This window comes from Panthera leo, chromosome B3, assembly GCF_018350215.1.
Source record: "Panthera leo isolate Ple1 chromosome B3, P.leo_Ple1_pat1.1, whole genome shotgun sequence".
Lineage (NCBI taxonomy): Eukaryota > Metazoa > Chordata > Mammalia > Carnivora > Felidae > Panthera > Panthera leo.
In genome coordinates, this window is record NC_056684.1 from 46,354,950 (window position 1) to 46,373,192 (window position 18,243).

General features: G+C 41.3%; 1 protein-coding gene and 1 pseudogene across 3 annotated transcripts in view; both read right to left on the reverse strand.

The window, feature by feature from the left end:
* Positions 1 to 18,243, reverse strand: part of AQP9 (aquaporin 9) — a 115,983-nt gene that overhangs the window by 85,686 nt on the left and 12,054 nt on the right. For all 3 annotated transcript variants that reach the window (XM_042941902.1, XM_042941901.1, XM_042941900.1), the window contains exon 2: positions 1,110 to 1,236. In XM_042941902.1, coding sequence (XP_042797836.1) covers positions 1,110 to 1,236 — 127 coding nt within the window. The remainder of the gene's footprint in view (positions 1 to 1,109; positions 1,237 to 18,243) is intronic.
* LOC122223332 lies at positions 15,362 to 15,446 on the reverse strand (annotated as a pseudogene).

Genomic DNA, 18,243 nt, shown 5'->3' on the forward strand with positions numbered 1-18,243 from the left:
CATACAGGCATCTCTAACCTGGACCACCCCAGGATCTGAGTCCATGTGCTATGGAAAGGGTGCCAGCCAGCAAATGACCGTTCCAGGTGCCCAGCTCAAGGAGGCTCCCCCGGGGTCGAGGCAACCATTCTTCAGGGCTCCAATGGCAGTATCTGTCACCAGGTCAGCTGGCCAGCATGGTTGTCTGGCAGGCCTGCTCTGCCCAAAGGCCCTGCTTATAACGCCCTTCCCATAATAGACCACTGTGAATATTGTGTGACCGTGGGGACATGAGGTTTGCTGTCACGTAGACCTGCGTCAAATCTTTGCTCTGCTCTTTGCCAGTTGTGCGACTCCAGCAATTTATTTAATATCTTGGCGCTCCACTTTTCTTGGTGGGATGCCTCAGAGGGCTGCTGTAGAGAAAAGAGATAAAGTATGGACAGCCCCAGGATAGCACCCAGCACGTGGTGTTTCCCTTTCTTCCTTTATCCCCAGTGGTCCTGCCTTAGTGTTCTGACAAGGATTCTGAAAGATTCTGAGTGCCTTTGAGAACTGGATCATTTCCACAGTGCTCTCCTAAGTCCCCAGACTGTGTTAAATATCATCATTTCATTTTGCTTCTCAGAACATTGTGAGTGGCTTCCAATCAGGGCAGAATTAGCCCATGATCTGCTTGATGAGACCTGCACTTCCATGAAAGCACCAGTCATTTTGCAAGTGGCATAGACTTTTTCATTGCTGTGGGTAAAAGTCCAGGGATTTTTCTCTCTTGGAGTGATCTTCACTGGGCTCGGCATGGGGTATCCGAGAACCGCTTCCAGGCATGGGGTAAAGAAGATAAAAGATCATATTGATGGAAGAAGAATACAATGTAGTGACTAGATTTAGGAGTCAGCTAGTTCTGAGTCCTAACCCCATCTCTGTCTCTTGCTAAATGTTGCCTTTGCACAAGTCACTTACCGTTTGCTGTCCCCTTTGATTTTAACATCTATAAAAATAGAATCAAATACATATTCTTTCAGGGTTGTGGAGATCCAAATAAATTGAGGTATGTAAAGCATCCAACACTAGGCTAGCATACTGGAATGGTTGAATTAACAGCAGCTATTATTATTTCTATTACTTACCAGAGACACCTCCAGTCACATAAATGGCCATTACAACTGCCATTGCAAATCCAACATTGATAGTGACAATTCCTCCCAAGTGTCCACGACTGAGGATAGCTTGGGCAACAGAGCCACATCCAAGGACCTGGAATGAGAGGAAGCTTCATAAGTGGGGATGGCCACTGTCAAAGACAATGGAAAGCCATAGGAACAAGAAAGATGTTTTAAGCAGACATGTAGATTGGGCTGCCTCAGGCTTCATGCAAATCAAATCGTAATGATCCCGCTGTGCACAGAGAGCAAAATGGTGGTTCTGAAGCTGTATCTGGCTTACAGATGAGGTTTCTGGGCCTGCAGCATTAACATTTTCCCCATACTTGTAAATCGGGTAATTTCACACCATGATCCAGGGTTCTGTTCTTAGTTTAAATCAAACTTTTTATTTGAGGCAGTTGTAGATTCCCTTGAGGTTGTAAGAAATAACACAGAAAGATCCCATGTACTTTTTACCACTGGTTCCTTTTCATCAATCAGAAGATCTAGCAACCACAGGGAAATAATTTCCTGGAGCAGAGCAGCAGCTGGTCACTCCCTTTAAATTAATGTTTATTTTTGAGAGAGAGAGCATAAGTAGGGGAGGGGCAGAGAGAGGGGAGGCTGCTCACTCCCTTTAAACAGAGCTTGTATGCTCCCAAGCGGCTCACTCACTTCACTCCACTCACGGAGGTCTCCTTCCTGGCCCCTATAGGAGAGCTGGCAATCCCTGCTCTAGAAGTTCCCAGTGTAAGCCATCTCAGGCTCACAGTCATATGCACATCTGACAAATGGAAAGGCCATTTGTGCCATGTACAAAGCCATGGGAAAGGGCATCTGATGTGCAAGAAAACAAAGGAAAAGTGGCAGGGGGATAGCATTGGCAATCTAGCTCTCCTCATCCCCATGTCTTTTCTCCCTGATGAGGCTGTACTTTCTTAGGGAGCCGGGCTGCCAAACTAACTGCTTCTTGCATTCCCTCTGGCACCAAGCACAGAGCTGTGCTTATAGGAAGCACTCTACAAATAGTTATACAGTAAAGATGAAGTAGGATCTTCCATAGTCTTCAGCTGTAGAGGGTATTTTGGAGAATGGGATAAGTATTCAGAAATGTCTGGAACAAATATATTATGGTACATCTACTCAGCAGAGTACTATGCAGCTGTATCACAGAATGAAGCAGATCAGTGTGTACGGAAAGATTCCCAATATATACTATTAACTTTTTTTCATGTTTATTTATTTTTGAGAGAGGAGAGAAAGTACAAGCAGGGGAGGGACAGAGGATTTGAAGCAGGCCCTGCACTGACAGCAGCGAGCCCAACACAGGGCTCATACTCATAAATCATGAGATCGTGACATGAGTCGAAGTCAGACGCTCAACCAACTGAGCCATGCAGGCGCCCCTATATTAATAACTTTTAAGAAAAGATATAGAGCAGTGTTAAAGCACACTGCCAATCGTATTCAAAATATATTACATTAAAACCTTGGATTGTGAGTAACTTGTTCTGCAAGTGTTCCACAAGTGAACAAACATTTCTAATAAATTTTCCGTTGATAAATGAGTGATGTCTTGCAATACGAGTAGTATGTGATGCCTAACATGACATGATCACAACCAAGTTAATGATTCTCTCTCTCTTTCTTTCTCTCTCTCTCTCTCTCTCTCTCTCTCTCTCTCTCTGGGATTGTGGTTGATTGTTTCTCATGCCCAGATGCTCGGTCTCAGGCTGCAGTGTTTGGCAGTTATCAGTGATTTTTCAGAATGTTAGAAAGTGCCCACAACAGACACTAGTGTATTTTTTGTCACTTCAGAGCACCTATGGACAGTCCTCTGCTTTTCCAAACAAAAGTAAGCTTAGGAAAGAATGCTTTGCTTCATTCTAGGTCAGACTGCCTGCAGATAGAGACCCCTTCTTCTGCTGCCTTATTGACAATTACATTAAATACAGTATATGACAAAAGTTTATTAATATTGTACTGTAGTCAACATCCATATGAGCATATACAATGGCCCCCATGCAGAAAAAATTCCATTGAGTCAGTAGATAGCAGTGATTCCATAAGGGATTGTGAAAGTCGTCCTACACAATAACCCTTCTCTCTCTTGTCTCCCTCACAACAGCCACAAAGGTTTTCAAAGGCAAGTAAAAAAAATTTTTTTTAATTTTCTTTAGTATTTTGTATTATATTACAGGACTGTAATCATTTCTACATGAATATTTTTGAGTTGTGGAATGAATCATCTGAGTTTCCATTATTTCTTAAGGGAAAATTTGCTTTGATATACAAGGGCTTTGGATTACAAGCATGTTTTTGGAACTAATTATACTTGCAAACCAAGGTTTTACTGTGTATGTATTTCTTTTTACATTCATGAGCCATCTCTATGAACACAGATCAGGAGATGGTACTGGATTCCATGGGGGGAGCTAAATGGCCAGTGCAGATACTGGGAGAGAAATTTTCATTGCATACTTTTTTTTTTTTTTTTAACCATGTGTTTTAGTTTGTTTGTACCTCTATAACAAAATACCACAGACTGGGTGGCTTATAAACAACAGACACTTATTTCTCACAGTTCTGGAGGCTGGAAGTTCAAGATAAGGATGCCAATATGGTCAGGTGAAAGCCCTATTCTGGGTTGCAGACTTCTCTGTTGTATCCTGCAGAGCAGAAGGGACTGAGCAAGCTCTCGTAAGTCTTTTAAAAGGGCACTAATCCCATTCATGAGGGCTCCATCCTTGTGATCTAATCACCTCCCAAAGGCCCTACCTCTAATACCATCACTGTGGGCATTAGGTTTTTAGCAAATGAATTTGGCGGTGGGGGGGGGGGGGGACACAAATATTTGTAGCATCATGCATTTCCTAATTTTTAAAAAATGAGTCCTATATTTTCACTGAACAATTAAAACCATTTAATCTTGGTCCATTAAGGAAACATTTGATGAGGGAGTGTTACTGGGAAAGACAGATTAGTTACATGTAAGTCTGTTAGAAAAGCAACAAGACAATAAATGGCCATCAGCCATCCTTATGCTGTGGTTTAAACAGCTAGTATGCTCCTGGAGGAATAAGTTCTGGACTGCAGGATCATTAAATCATTGCTCTTTATATTTTGAATTGGCCAAACTTTTTCTAGAATACATGGCTCAGCTTGGGTTTCATAATGAAACAACAACTTCAAGAAGGACTCAGTATCAAGTAAAGAATATTATTTAAGGACACGTGAGGAAAGGTTTCAGAAATAAATATGCTCAAGGAAAAAAGAGATTAAACATGTGAATGCCTCTTATCAGGAAGATAATAACCAGCCACTATGTGTCTCTTCACAAAAGGATAAGAAGAGAAGTGTGAACCTGAAGTAGGAGAGGTAGCACATAAACAATTTCTTGACAGTGATGGATTAATTCTAAACCGCTCCCCCAGGGTGCATCTGTGAGGTCTTTCATAGAAATATAATATACAAACAATAATTTCATACATATAGAATGATTTTGTTTTACTCCTCCCTGAAGGCAGAGAAATTATCTTGATGGTCTTTCAATAGCCTCCGTAATCCCCAATTCTAAGACATATTGACTCACCTCAGTTCTAACTGCTGGATGGTAGGGTTAAGTAGGTGGCTTGATATCTTGAGGGACACCCTTGGGCTACCCATCACACATGCACTGGCTTGGCTCCAGACCCTACACTGAATCCTAAGTGAGGTTGTAATAGGAACATATTCCCCTTTCCTTATTCAAAAACATCCCCTGGGTCCATTTCATAGCCTATCAATTTCACTTAGACTTGACCTATTTTTTTCCCAGAATCTCTATCTATTATAATAACTCTCTTTATTAAAACCACCACCACATTGGTGTCTTTCTTTTTAATTTAAACTGAATTAACTGCCCTGTGCACAACTTCCAAAGTAACTGGCATTTTGGCAGCATCTTCAGAAAACAAGAATAAAAGTTTACTGACAACTGCCATGACTTGATTTAGACAATGAGGTGCAATGAGACACATCCGGACACAGGCCAGTCCTGAAATATTACTGCTTTCCATATAAGCATCTTCCTGCTTTTATGGTCTGATGCGCGTGCACTCGTGCTAGTCTAGAGGGGACAGAAAAGTTTTAAATGGCCTGAGTGGATTCAGGGAGGCCTCTGCCCTGTCAAATTTCATAATGATTAATACTCTCCTTTTCCACCCCAGATGCTGAAATGGTTTTTTTGTTCTTTCCTCGGGAAGATAATCGATGCTGTGTGCTGTGGGAAAGGAAGGAGGACAAATGAACAGTGTGGGGACTTCCCTGACCATCAGAAATTGCCACTCAGATTTCAGCCCAGATTTACATCATTGCTTTTAAATTTTAAAATACATTTATTATAGTCTCAGAGGCAATGAGGAAGTCAGGCAACTACCCTCTAGTATCACCCCTTGCCTGCCTTGTCCCACCTGAATTTACTGCACAGGGAAGCAGTCCTTGGATATCCTAATGTATTGTGGCCTGATTGCTAGGGAACTGGTCACCCACTCTGGTTTCCTTCTTCTGTGCGCCCAGTGTAGTTTTTTTCCTTCCAAAATGAAAGAAGTTTCCTTCACGGTATTACTGAGAAATTTTCCAACCAACTCCCTGCCCTAACCTTTGAAAAGCCTGTCCTACCATTCTCCTTCTTAGATACAGAGAAAGCCTATTATCATATCCACTTTGTCTCAGTTTTCTGGTCTCCCTATCTGGAAAGCTGTTTTGGACCCATTACCCATTCATAACTCACCACACCTAACCTTTGTTCTTTGAAATTCAATCGTACTGTCCATACTATACAATTAGTGCTTAGTTGTTTTCCAAATGCCGGACCTTGGTTTCCTTATCTAGAAAACAATTCTAAGATTCCTTTCCATACCCACAGCAAACACTAGACTGGTTTATTTTGTTTTATTGTTTCCTTAGGTGTTGTGTTTCCCACGCCCACCATCCCCTCCTTGTATGTGGAGGCCATGTACAGACCTTCAAGTTCTGTTCCACCTTCTTGTCAGGATCTAGCAACTGCTCAGTCTAACTGCCTTCTCCAGGAGAGTTAGAGAACTCACAAAAGCATGTAGAGGAGGAAAGGTATTACAAGTCATGGATCTGGTCCTCACTGTGTCCTTCGTTGTGCCCCCAAAGCTCCTCATTCATCTCTCATTCATATTCTCTCAATAGCTTCACCAAGCTTTCTCTTCTCTCGTCTGCCAATACACCAACCTCCTTTCTGCAAACACCACCACCTTCTACTTACTCCGTGCCTGTAAGTTGCCTTGAAGCTCAATGACAATGTAGAATATGACATTTGTGTTCGTTATTCAGCACTATGTAACTACTCCTGAACTTAGTGGCTTAAAATGACAACACTTATTTTGCTTGTGAGTCTGCAGTTTGGGCAAGGTGGGTCAGGGCATTTCAACTCTGCTCCATTTGGTGTCAAGTATGATGGTTCAAAGTTGATAGGATTATAATTATCTAAAGGCTAACACATTCACGTGTTTAGTGGTTGATATTGGCTCTCAGCTGATGCCTTAGCTGGAGCATTGGCCCAAACACCTACAAATGGCCTCTCCTTGTGGACTGGCTTCTTTACAACATGGTGGCTCGGTTCCAAGTGTGAGCACCATAGTCTCCAGAGCCTGGGGTCTTAAACCCTGCATGATGCTCTATCCTTAGCCTTAGCACCATGCTGGTTCTGAACTCAATGGCACACATACTGGATCTTATATAGGCATTTCACCAACAACATCCTAAACAGGTATTCATCTGGTCCATGTTGGATTACTGTGAGGCATAGGGAGCTCATTATCACATCAGGCAGTTTGTGCTATATATTTTTTCGTTGTTCCATTGGCTGGGGAGTCCTTCCTTATATGAAGTTGGAATCCTCTCTCCTCTAATTTCTGTCTATTAGCTCTAGGCCCGTTCTTGGGACTATAAAGAATAAACTTCTTTCACATACCGGGCTTCTAATAAATGGAGGGAGCCTAAGGTCCTCTCTAAGTTCCCTTTCCTGGATGCCTGTCCCTTCATTTTTGATTCCTGAGAGTCAGATTCCCAGTGAGTCTCACCTGGTTGAGCTCTGGGTTGTCAGCATTCCTCTTAAAACACAGGGCCCAGAAATGGACACAGTCCTCCCTTATTTGTGTGTCATGTTCTGACATGGTAATTTATCCTATACCCTCTGCTCATTGCTTCTACTGCCATCTAGTGGGACACTCAGGCACAGGATGTACTTGAACTGTTCACGTATCTATGCCTGATTTTCCCAATTTTATAAGGTATACAAGATCATGTGTTAAACTCCTTTGTCTCTGTAACAGCATCTAGAATATTGGAGGTAATTAAATAAACAGATTTTAGCTGCTGTTTCCAGGTACGACTGTCGGTGTCTGTGTAAATGAACATGTCAATTCTCAGTCTCAGCTTGATTATCTATTAAAGCGTAATAATAATACCAGCCAGGCTTGTTTCATAGGATTGTTTAGTAAAGGTGCAAATGGGATAACAACAATGAAAGCACTATTTAAATGACAAAGGGCAATGACAAGTGCAGGATATTATTGCTTTTAATATAAACTAAAAAAGAAAACCCCCATTTTGGGTGAGTAAGTTAAGACAAACGGACTCATGAACTTAACCACTGACTCACTGATGGGTAATAAAACCAGGGAGAAACACATCTATGACATGTATTACAAATAGTTGCTGTTTCATTCCTAGTAGTGGGATAAATTTGCGGAAGAGAGAAAGTGGGAAGCTGACAAGAGCTTCACATTGTTTTGCCTATTTATGATTCCTCTCCAAAGATGGGTCCTTTCATATTTGGTGGGGTTTTAGTGCTTTTGGTAGGAAAGCAACACAGAAAGGGGAGAGGGTAAATACTGTTGTTATTATCAGGCACCACATGTGGCAGGAGTGGGAGAAAGAATTTCAGTGGAAAAGCAAGAAGGATATTTGAAAGGCAGTTGGACTGGTGACCAGTCATTCTCAATCACCCAGGCCAAACATTCTGGAATCATTTGTATTCTCTCCTCTTCTCTCCCTTTGCCATTCATAGACAATCATTCTCAAATTTTATGAGTCTTCTTCTGCAGCCCCCAGCCAGTGTCCTCACCCCCAGTGTCTCCCCACTCAGTGACCATGCCAGATGAAGCACAACTTATATGCCATTACTCAGGAAGTAGCAGCACAAACACCTCCACCTGGTCCTCAGGGCCCTCTGGTGCCTTGCCTCGTGACTCATCCACTTTCTGCCTGGTATTCTTCAGCATAAATCTGCATCAGCCAGGCTGGTGTCCCAGTCACTTGAGTCCTTTGAGCTCATGACACTCATTCCCACCCTGTACACCTGCTCATGCTATACCTTCCAGCAAAATGTCCCTTCTCTTCACTTTCCCCAGCCAAACCCAATCTATTCTTAACACTGAACTAAAATCCTACCTCCTCTCTGGGGTTTTTCTTTGACAGCTTCAGCCTGCAGAGGCCTCTTCTGCTTCTTCTACTATGTCTTTACGATGTCATTTCATTATATTCCACCTTGCCTTGTGTCACCCCACCAAGACTGTAGCGTCTGCCACAGCAGCTCAAACAATATCTGATGTAATATATTAAAATGTCTAAACATAAGCAGGGAAAATAAAACCCTGTGTAAATGTCTTTTCAAGAGAAACAGTCAATTTCAGGGTGGGATGTGAGAAGTGGGAGGTGTGATTTCTAAGAAATATCAGTTGGGCTGCTGGCAAGTTCCCAACTGAGCCATGACCCCTACGACAAGCTGATTACCGGACACAGATCAAGTTATTATCACAGACAAATGCTGGAGATGAGCAGAAAGGATAATAAGCCTACTATTCTCAAAACTCTTAGATATCTATTCCCTTCTTTACAGTGCCAACCAAGATATTCCCAACACAGTACACAGTGCATAATAGACCCTCAACAAATATTTATTTAGTCAGTATGTAAAACAGAGACTCAATAAACATTTATTTAGTAAGTAGGTAAAAATTGAGCCCTTTCAGAAAAGCAGTCATTAATAAAGGCTAGGGATTCTTTAGCAAAATGTTTACAAATGTTTGCAAATGCTTGCAACACGAGGCCAATGATCACTAGGGAAACTTGTAATTATTATAAGGGGTCTGTGATTCTTTGTGTGCATCAAACATGGTCCAAATAAGGGGGAAAAAAACCATGTCTCATATCTACTTTTTGTAGCTCAGTATTTTCAGAATTAATAGATACTGAAAGAAGAGTTGAAAGGACTTCTTGGGAAATACTGTCATGGACTTTGGAGTTAAGGCTTCATGAAATGCTTACTATCTTTACTCATCTGTTTAGGGTAGCATGGATAAAGAAATATAAACACCAGCTACGATCTATTTGGTGTGTTCTTTGTGCCGGGTTCCTTGCTAAGTGCCTTACCTGTATTACTTCATCATTATCAACTTATGTTCACCCTAGGAGAAAAGTACGGTATTATTATCTCCCTTTTATGGATGAAGAAATTGAGGCTGAGAGAGGCCAAGCAATTTCTCTAATGTTACATAATAAAAAATAAAAGAGACAGAACCTGGGTTTGATCCCAGGTCTGTCCTAATCGGAGGCCTGTGCTCTTAACCATTACACATTGGGTGGAGTGAGAGGTCATCAGAAGGAACAAATACCCCCAAGAATTGATAGAAATATTCAGGTAGAATGCTGGGCTCCCACAGTGTGGGATCAGGGCACCAGTTTTCCTATCTCATACTGCAAGTGAAGGGCTGTCTGGGAATGCTGAAGGATTTGGAGACCCATGATAGCAGCCATCTGTTATCAATCTACCCAGTGCAAACAACTGCATTGTAAACCAGGTATATCAGTCCAAGGGGGCTGAAGGCCTGAGGATGATGCTCATTTGGGGACTCTTCTTATAGTTCTTGGGCTCCTGTACCAGGGCACGTGACGTTTCTGGTGATAACAAACATGGTCACTTTGGTCCGACACTTGTGAATTTTCACCAAAGCTTCTAGTGACCCAGCGAAAAATCCTTTTCAGGCCCATTTCCCTTCTTTCTCAGAGACCAGTGAGATAGGCTGGTGACTAAGTGCAGCTTTTCAGTTTATGCAAAACCTGTTTCACTGATTAACATTTGCTTGCTCTCTTGCTCCTCCTCCATAGGCAACTTCCACTTTTGTCTGTCTTCTTTCCTCTTGGTGTCTCGCAACTTTGTGGTCATCGGGAGAAGGTACATTCATGCGCCCGATGCTGACCAAACCTGCCTGGTACCGGAAGTGAGTGGGCTGAGATAATGGTGGGGCAAGGCCTTTATCTGTACTGATGAACCACACCCACGAGCCACACAGATGGCACTGGCCAGCATTCTGGGGACTTATTAGCACTCATATCTGTTCTCAACACTAAGATCCAAGAAGTGAAGCCATTCCCCAACTCTCACTTGCCCCTTTAACCAGACCCAAGAAGTAACCCAAGGGGCCATTGTAAAATGCCCCAACATTTTCCAAGCTCACTAGTATTTATTTATTACCATTCTCTTGAAAACTTTTCTAAGAAGGGAATATCCTCCTTTAATTTAGTAATGCCAGTTTGGGACATGTTTGTTACGTCTCACGTGGGAAGCAACCATGTGAGCCAAGAATGTGAGTCATGTATGACTGTTTACCTTGTACATTGGTGCAGGTCTTCTTGAAATTTAGGGGAGGAATATATTTTAAATGAAAAATATCCTTCAGTGGAGAATTTGTCATTTAATGTAAATGTTCATAAAACAGAAGTCAGTATTCAAAGAGTATGCCTGTGGCAACATTTGTAATTTAAATGAACTGATTTGTTTACACACACACATATATGTTACAAATACTCTCTTTTAGTCCCCATAATAACTCCAGGGAAGGAAAACTCTGCTGTTTTCTTCTAAAGAAACCCTTGGACAAAGAAATTAAGTAATTTGCCCGAGGCCATACAACTAGTGAAAAGATTTTTTTGGAACCTAAAATTAACATTTGTGTCCAAAGGTTGTGTTTCTTCACTTACCCTAAACTGCCCTCAACTGTACCTGAACAAAATAAGTAGTGTGTCCAGATTTGTGCTTTACAAGTCTGTCTTTCAAAAAATGTAATATAGTAAACTAAGATCCCTAAATCTGCAAGTAGCCCTAATTGTGATCTGGCATTCACTCAGCCATTCCTTCCTCTCGTCATTTATTCTTCCATATATATGTACATTCGGCACATGTGGTGCCTCATGGTAGCAGGGGTGCAAACAAAATTCAGACACAGGTCCTCTAAGAGCTCACAGAGTAGTGGGAGAGGTAAGATAGCTGAGAACCGGTAAGAAAAATATGGATGAAGTGTGGTGCTGTTATTTAATATTCTAAGCTTGTTATTTTTTTTTTGAGGTCTATTTATGTTTGAGAGAGAGAGAGAGAGAGAGAGAGAGAGAGACAAAGCGTGAGTGGGGGAAGGGTAGGAGAGGGAGACACAGAATCTGAAGCAGGCTCCAGGCCCTGAGCTGTCAGCACAGAGCCCAATGAAGGGCTCAGACCCACGAATCGCAAGATCATGACCTGAACTGAAGTTGGACTCTCAACCGACTGAGCCACCCAGGCACCCCACTAAGCTTGTTATTAGTAAATGGCTTAAGCATTTATGGCTAGGGAAAGTATACCTGGAAATGTGGTTTTATAGTTTAGTCTTACGACCTAAGTGACAGCTATTTTGACATTTCAGTCTCCCCAAATTCTTGAATTATCTGATTAATACCCCCAAATTATTGAATCATCATAGTATTTAATAATACTATTAAATCTGAGATGTATTAATATATGCACATAACAGATTGGCCTAATGAGCAACTTGATTAAAATTATATGAGATCAAGATTTCTCTTCTGGTACTGCCTGAAATAAAAATGGTTTTCACATGATTGCCTCAGTCAATTTTGCCAGGTGTTAGGATGAGAAAACAAAAGGACCACAATCTTGCACTGAGGAATTTGATTTCCAATAGCAGGCCTCTTATAAACAGATGGTATTGAATAGAAGGCTGAGGCCCTCACAGTCTCTCCACTTGCCCTTTTCTGGTGAGAATAGTTTGTAGAGTGTGGTTAAGGACATCTTGAGAGCACAGTCACAAACTGGTGGTCCATGACTGAAGACAGTCTATGAGTGGGATTGACTCAGAGATATGCTTGGCCTACATGGTGATTTTTTTTTTTTTAATTTTAGAAATTGTTGCTAGTATTTAATCTTATTTTTTAATGGTTATTTATTTGTTTTGGGGGGTGAGGGGCAGAGAGAATCCAAAGCAGGCTCCATGCCCAGCGTGGAATCCAACGCAGGGCTCCATCTCATGAACCATGAGATCATGATATGAGCTGAAATCAAGAGTCTGAGCTTGACCTACTGAGCTACCCAGGCACCCTTGTTGCCAGTATTTAAAAAGAAAAATTACACATAGACCTTTCTTTTTTTCAAACTTGAAAGTCTGATAAAAATCTACCCCATTCCTACTTGGCCACAGTGGAGACAGTCTGGGTGGCAGACGCCTCCTGAGACAGGACAGACACTTCCTTCTTAACCCTGCCATGTCCACTTCATCCATATATGTTACCTGCCTCATTTCAATAAGCTTTGGGGCTACTGACTCCCATCTTAAGTCCTGGGAGGAGAAATCCATTTAGCTTTTGGTGTCGGTGACTTCCTGACCCCACAGATATCCTGGTGATAGCAGCCCCAAGATGAGATGCAGCACAGACTCTCAGTTCCTAGAGAGAGAATCTGTGGCTACCTTCAAATGAAAGACTGACTATGGGCAAGACTTTAAGGTAGCAGTGATAGGGAGACCAAAAGCACAGTCTCCATTATTATTTTGTACAGTTTATTTTGAGAGAGAGAATGCATGAGTTGGGGAAGGGCAGAGAAAGAGGGAGAGAGAGAGAATCCCACGCAGGCTCCACACTGTCAGCGCAGAGCCTGATGCAGGGCTTGAACTCATGAACTGTGAGATCATGACTTGAGCCAAAATCAAGGGTCAGACGCTAAAGTGACTCAGCCACCCGGGTGCCCCGTATAGTCTCCATTCTTGAGAAGGGAGTCACTTTGGGCCTTTGCCAGAGGTTCTCCTCCTCCTATAAACATTTTGTTTTTTGTAACTGGAGAGGAAGGAGAACAAATGCCAGTCTGTCAATACATTCTCTGCAAACCTTGGCCCTTCAGCCTGTGCTGTAGGTATATGTTACTACAAGTCGCACATCCTACTTATCATACATCTATTTAGTTTTTGTGACTATATCCACTGGAACATGTCATGATAATAGAAACAACAACAACAGCTAACATTTTATTGAGTGCTTTTTATGAGTTAAGTACTTTCCATACATTAGCCCATTGGTCCTCACATCAACCCTTTGAGTCAGGTCCTCTCTCTTACTCCATTTTACGAACAAGGGAATGAAGTTTAGAGAGGTTAAGAGAATTTCTCACATTCACACACATGGGGCCCAGGTTTGACTACACATGATTTTGACCACTGGATAGGTGAATGAACAAACATTAATAGCACATATATCATACTGTCATGTACATTGCTTCCATTATTCTTCCCAACATTTAATCCGCATTTAAAAATTGGAAGGCCAGGGCACCTGGGTGGTTCAGTTGGGTAAGTGTCCGACTTCAGCTCAGGTCATGATCTCACGGTTCGTGGGTTTGAGCCCCAGGTTGGGCTCTGTGCTGACAGCTCAGAGCCTGGAGCCTGCTTTGAATTCTTTGTCTCAGTCTCTGCCCCTCCCCAGCTCTCAGTCTGTTTCTCTCTCTCAAAAATAAATAAACGTTAAAAAAAATGTTTTTTAAATAGAACAAAAAGTGGAAGGCTGGAGAGAGACAAACCAATACAGACTCTTAACTATAGAAAGCAAACTGATGGTTGGGGTCGGGGTAATGGGTGAACTAGATGACGGGGATTAAGGAGTGCACTTGTTGTGATGAGCACCGGGTGTTGTATGGAAGTGTTGAATCACTATATTGTACACCTGAAACTAATATTACACTGTATACTAACTGGAATTAACATAAAAACTTTTTTTAAAAAAATGGAAGACTGGATAACCTGACAGAATTCATACAGCTAATAAGTGGCAGAATTTGAGTCTGGAACCAGGTCTTCTGATTCCTAGCTCTGTGTCCCTCCTGTGCCAACTGCTGTTGTTTTGGTGGGTCTGTTTGTTCCCTTTATTAGGACAGAATGCATATTTATGCACAGCTTTCTAGTCAGTTAGTTTTCAAACTGGAAAATAAAATGTTCTCAGTCATAACAAAAATAGTCACAAAAAAACCCAAGACTGAAACCTGGACCTTCTGGTTAAAAATAAAGTATTTGATGGTATGTGGCCTGAGAAAATATCAGGATAAGATCAGTCACCCCTCAAGAACCAGCTGTACTTGAAAAGAGATGATGTTAGGGCAAGCTCATAAAAACAGAGGAATCTGAAATTTGAGAACCAGGTGAATGGGCAAATGGCCAACCTCAGTGCTCTCTAAGTAGAAAAGAGGATGAAGCACAAACTTGGGTCTCAGAAATATAAGGTGATTAAACGTCATTCTTTCTCACAAGATGAAAAGAACAATGCTCTCCTTTTCTGGCCTATATCAGGTGTTCATGTCCCTCAACTCATCCAAAATAATGCTAGCTTGGACAAGAACTTGATCACAATCCCTGGGTCAGAATTAGGAACTAATTAAACATTTATTTATTAAGGTATGAGTGTTCAATAGGATAAACATGGGTCTGATGATGCTGTACATAGATGGAGGGTTGCTGAGGACAGCTCTCTCCCCCTCCCCCACTTTTCTTGGTAAATGTTTATTTATGTTTGGGAGAGACAGAAAAAGCATGTGAGCAGGGGAGGGACAGACAGACAGAGAATCCAACGTAGGTTCTGCACTAACAGCAGAAACTTGATGTGGGGCTTGAACGCACAAACCGTGAGATCATGACCTGAGCCCAAGTCGGATGCTTAACCAGTGGGGCCACCCAGGTACCCCAAGGACAGCTCTCTCTTTATTCAAAGTGACCTAACAATGTTAAGAACACCTTGGGTCACCTTCAGTCTGGAAGATACCTGAAGACAGGAATTCTGGGGCAAATTTGTTTCTTAGATTCATTCCAGACCCAGTATGTTCCACAGACCATCAGTTCCATGAGATGCTCCTCAAAAAAAAAAAAAAAAAAAAAAAAAAAAAGGATCTTTGCAGGGGCCATGCTAATCTTCTCTGTATTATTCTAATTTTTCTCCAAAGAAGACATACAGATGACCAACAGACACGTGAAAACATGCTCAACATCACTCATCATCAGGTAGTGCAAATCAAAACTACAATGAGCTATTACTTCACACATGTCAGAATGTCTAAAATAAAAAACACAAGAAACAAGTGTTGGCGAGGATGTGGAAAAAAGGAACCCTTATGCACTATTTGTAGGAATGCAAGCTAGTGCAGCACTGGGGAAAACAGTATGGATGTTCCTCAAAAAATTGAAAATAGAATGACCATATAATACAGTAATCACACTAGTGGGTATTTACTCAAAGAATATGAAAACACTAATTCAAAAAATATATGCACCTTTATGTTTATTGCAGCATTATTTAAAATAGTCAAATTATGGAAGCACCCCAGTGTCCAATGATGCATGAATGGATAAGGAAGATGTGGTATAAATACACACAATGGAGTATTATTCAGTTATAAAAAGGAATGAAATCTTGCCATTTCCAAGGTGATGGATGGATCTAGAGGGTATAATGCTAAGCAAAATCAGTCAGTCAGAGAAAGACAAATACCATATGATCTCACTCATGTGTGGAATTTAAGAAACAAAACAAATGAACAAAGGAAAAATAGAGACAGACCAGGAAACAGATTCTTAACTATAGAAAATGATGGCTACCAGAGTGGAGGTGGGTGTGGGTGATGGGTGAGATAGGTAATAGGGTTAAGAGTACACTTATCCTGATGAGCATTGAGCAATGTATAGAATTGTTGACTCACTATATTGTATGCCTGAAATCAATATAGCACTATCTATTAACTATACTGAAATTAAAATTTTAAAAAGGGATTTGTTGGGGTGACTGGGTGGCTCAGTTGATTACACATCTGATTGTTGGTTTTGGCTCCAGTCATGATCTCATGGTTTGTGAGATCAAGCTGAGTCGGGTTCTGTGCTGATAGAGAGGAGCCTGCTTGGGATTCTCTCTCTTTCCCTCTCTCTCTCTGCCTTTTCTCTCTCTCTCTCTCTCTTTCTCTCTCTCTCTCTCTCAAAATAAATAAACATTAATAAAATAAAAAAGTAATTTGTGGTCAAGTAAGTCCAGGGCCTATATATTCTATTTCCCTCTTAGACTTTATAGTGAACATTAAAAGCTCTGATAAGTCCTATAGTTGAAGAAACTGCTTAACTTGGTTTAACCCAGTGTTTTCCAAACATATTTGGGATGGACAGCATATTTTCTTTCACTTAATCCTTATTTGCATTTCATGGAACTAGTATTCTTCAGAACACATTATGAGCAACTCCCTAAAACACATTGAAGGGAGAAGATCTGCTGAGTCAGCTCTTTTAGGGGAACAGGGGATTGAAGAAAATGTACATGAATATGTAAAATTTTTTTCAAATACAAAGGGTATACAATAAAATATAAGAAATTTATCTCTTGGTTTGTGTGGGTGGCTCATTCAGTTAAGCATCTGACTTTGGCTCAGGTCATGATCTCACCTGGATTGGGCTCTCTGCTATCAGCACAGACCTCGCTTCAGATCCTCTGTCCCCCTCTCACTCTGCTCCTCCCTTGTGCACAAGCACTCTCTATCAAGCAAAAAAACTTAAAAAATAAAAGAAATTTGTCTCTTTCCCATCCCAGATTTTATATTTTATTCTTTACAGTAACTAATATCACTACTTCCTGGTATATCCTGTAAAAATGTGTGTGTGTGTGTGTGTGTGTGTGTGTGTGTGTGTGTGTGTTTATACAAATAGGAGTATTTTATACATACCATTTTCTGCTGACTTTTTCAAGTTGTTAGCTTAATGAATCTTTTCATAACAGCATATAAAAATTGGCCTCATTATCTCTAATTCCTATATAGCAGTTCATTGTAAAGATGCACCCCAATTTATTTAACCACTTATTTGTTGATAGAGGCATGGGTTTTTCAGGAGGTTTCCTCCTTAGAAAATCTAAACTTTGAAATAGAGACTAAGGCGTGTGGGCTGATTCTAGGCTGGGAGAGAAGTGAAGCCCTCAGATCTTTTTTGGTCTTGGCTGGTCATGCCGGGACTGTGTGTCTTAGCATGATCAGCCAATCCATCATGATGGAGGAGGGGGGCACATTTTGCTGGCATATTTTCTCTTAAAGCATTTTCTTTGCTTGGTGGGTTCAGTGAGCTCAGCAGTCCTACCAGGACATGAAATAAGGTGCCCACTACATGTATGGAGTAGACTTCATTGCTGAGCTGTTTTAGCATTTTGATCAGACCTATCAGCTACCTCTCTTTTATGAGGCTTCTCTTCCTCCCAGTCCCTCAGTTTATGCTGTATCTTCATCATAAGGTTGATGAGTAAAGAGGAGACAACGTCTGCTCTCATTTCTATGTTCTCCTTTCTTGTCAAGTAATGGAAACATGTTGCAATGGGCTTTGTCACTAAAGAAAAAAACAAACCAAACCCATTCTGGAAAGTAGAAAACAAAAATACTTCCTCTTTGAAAGTCAATGAATGTAGCAAGTTTTCTAAGTCAAAATTCAAACTCAGGGATCAAAAACAGAGTTCTGTTTGGCAGAATTGTTTGGCTTTAGGAATCTGTAGCCTTTAGATCAATGACCCAGAACAGACTTTTCTCCCCAGGTCTTTTGGAACTCTGAAATTTTCCAGGCCAGTCTGGCCCTTCATGTTCACTGTTGGTAAGGGGAACTCTATAGGAAAGTCCTCCTTCAGCTGATCCTGACTCAGGCTGTAAGGACTAGAAGAGAATCAGCTTCATTTGGAGAAAGCATGGGATTTCCTAGTTAGTCATTCATGGTCACACATCTCATGTGGG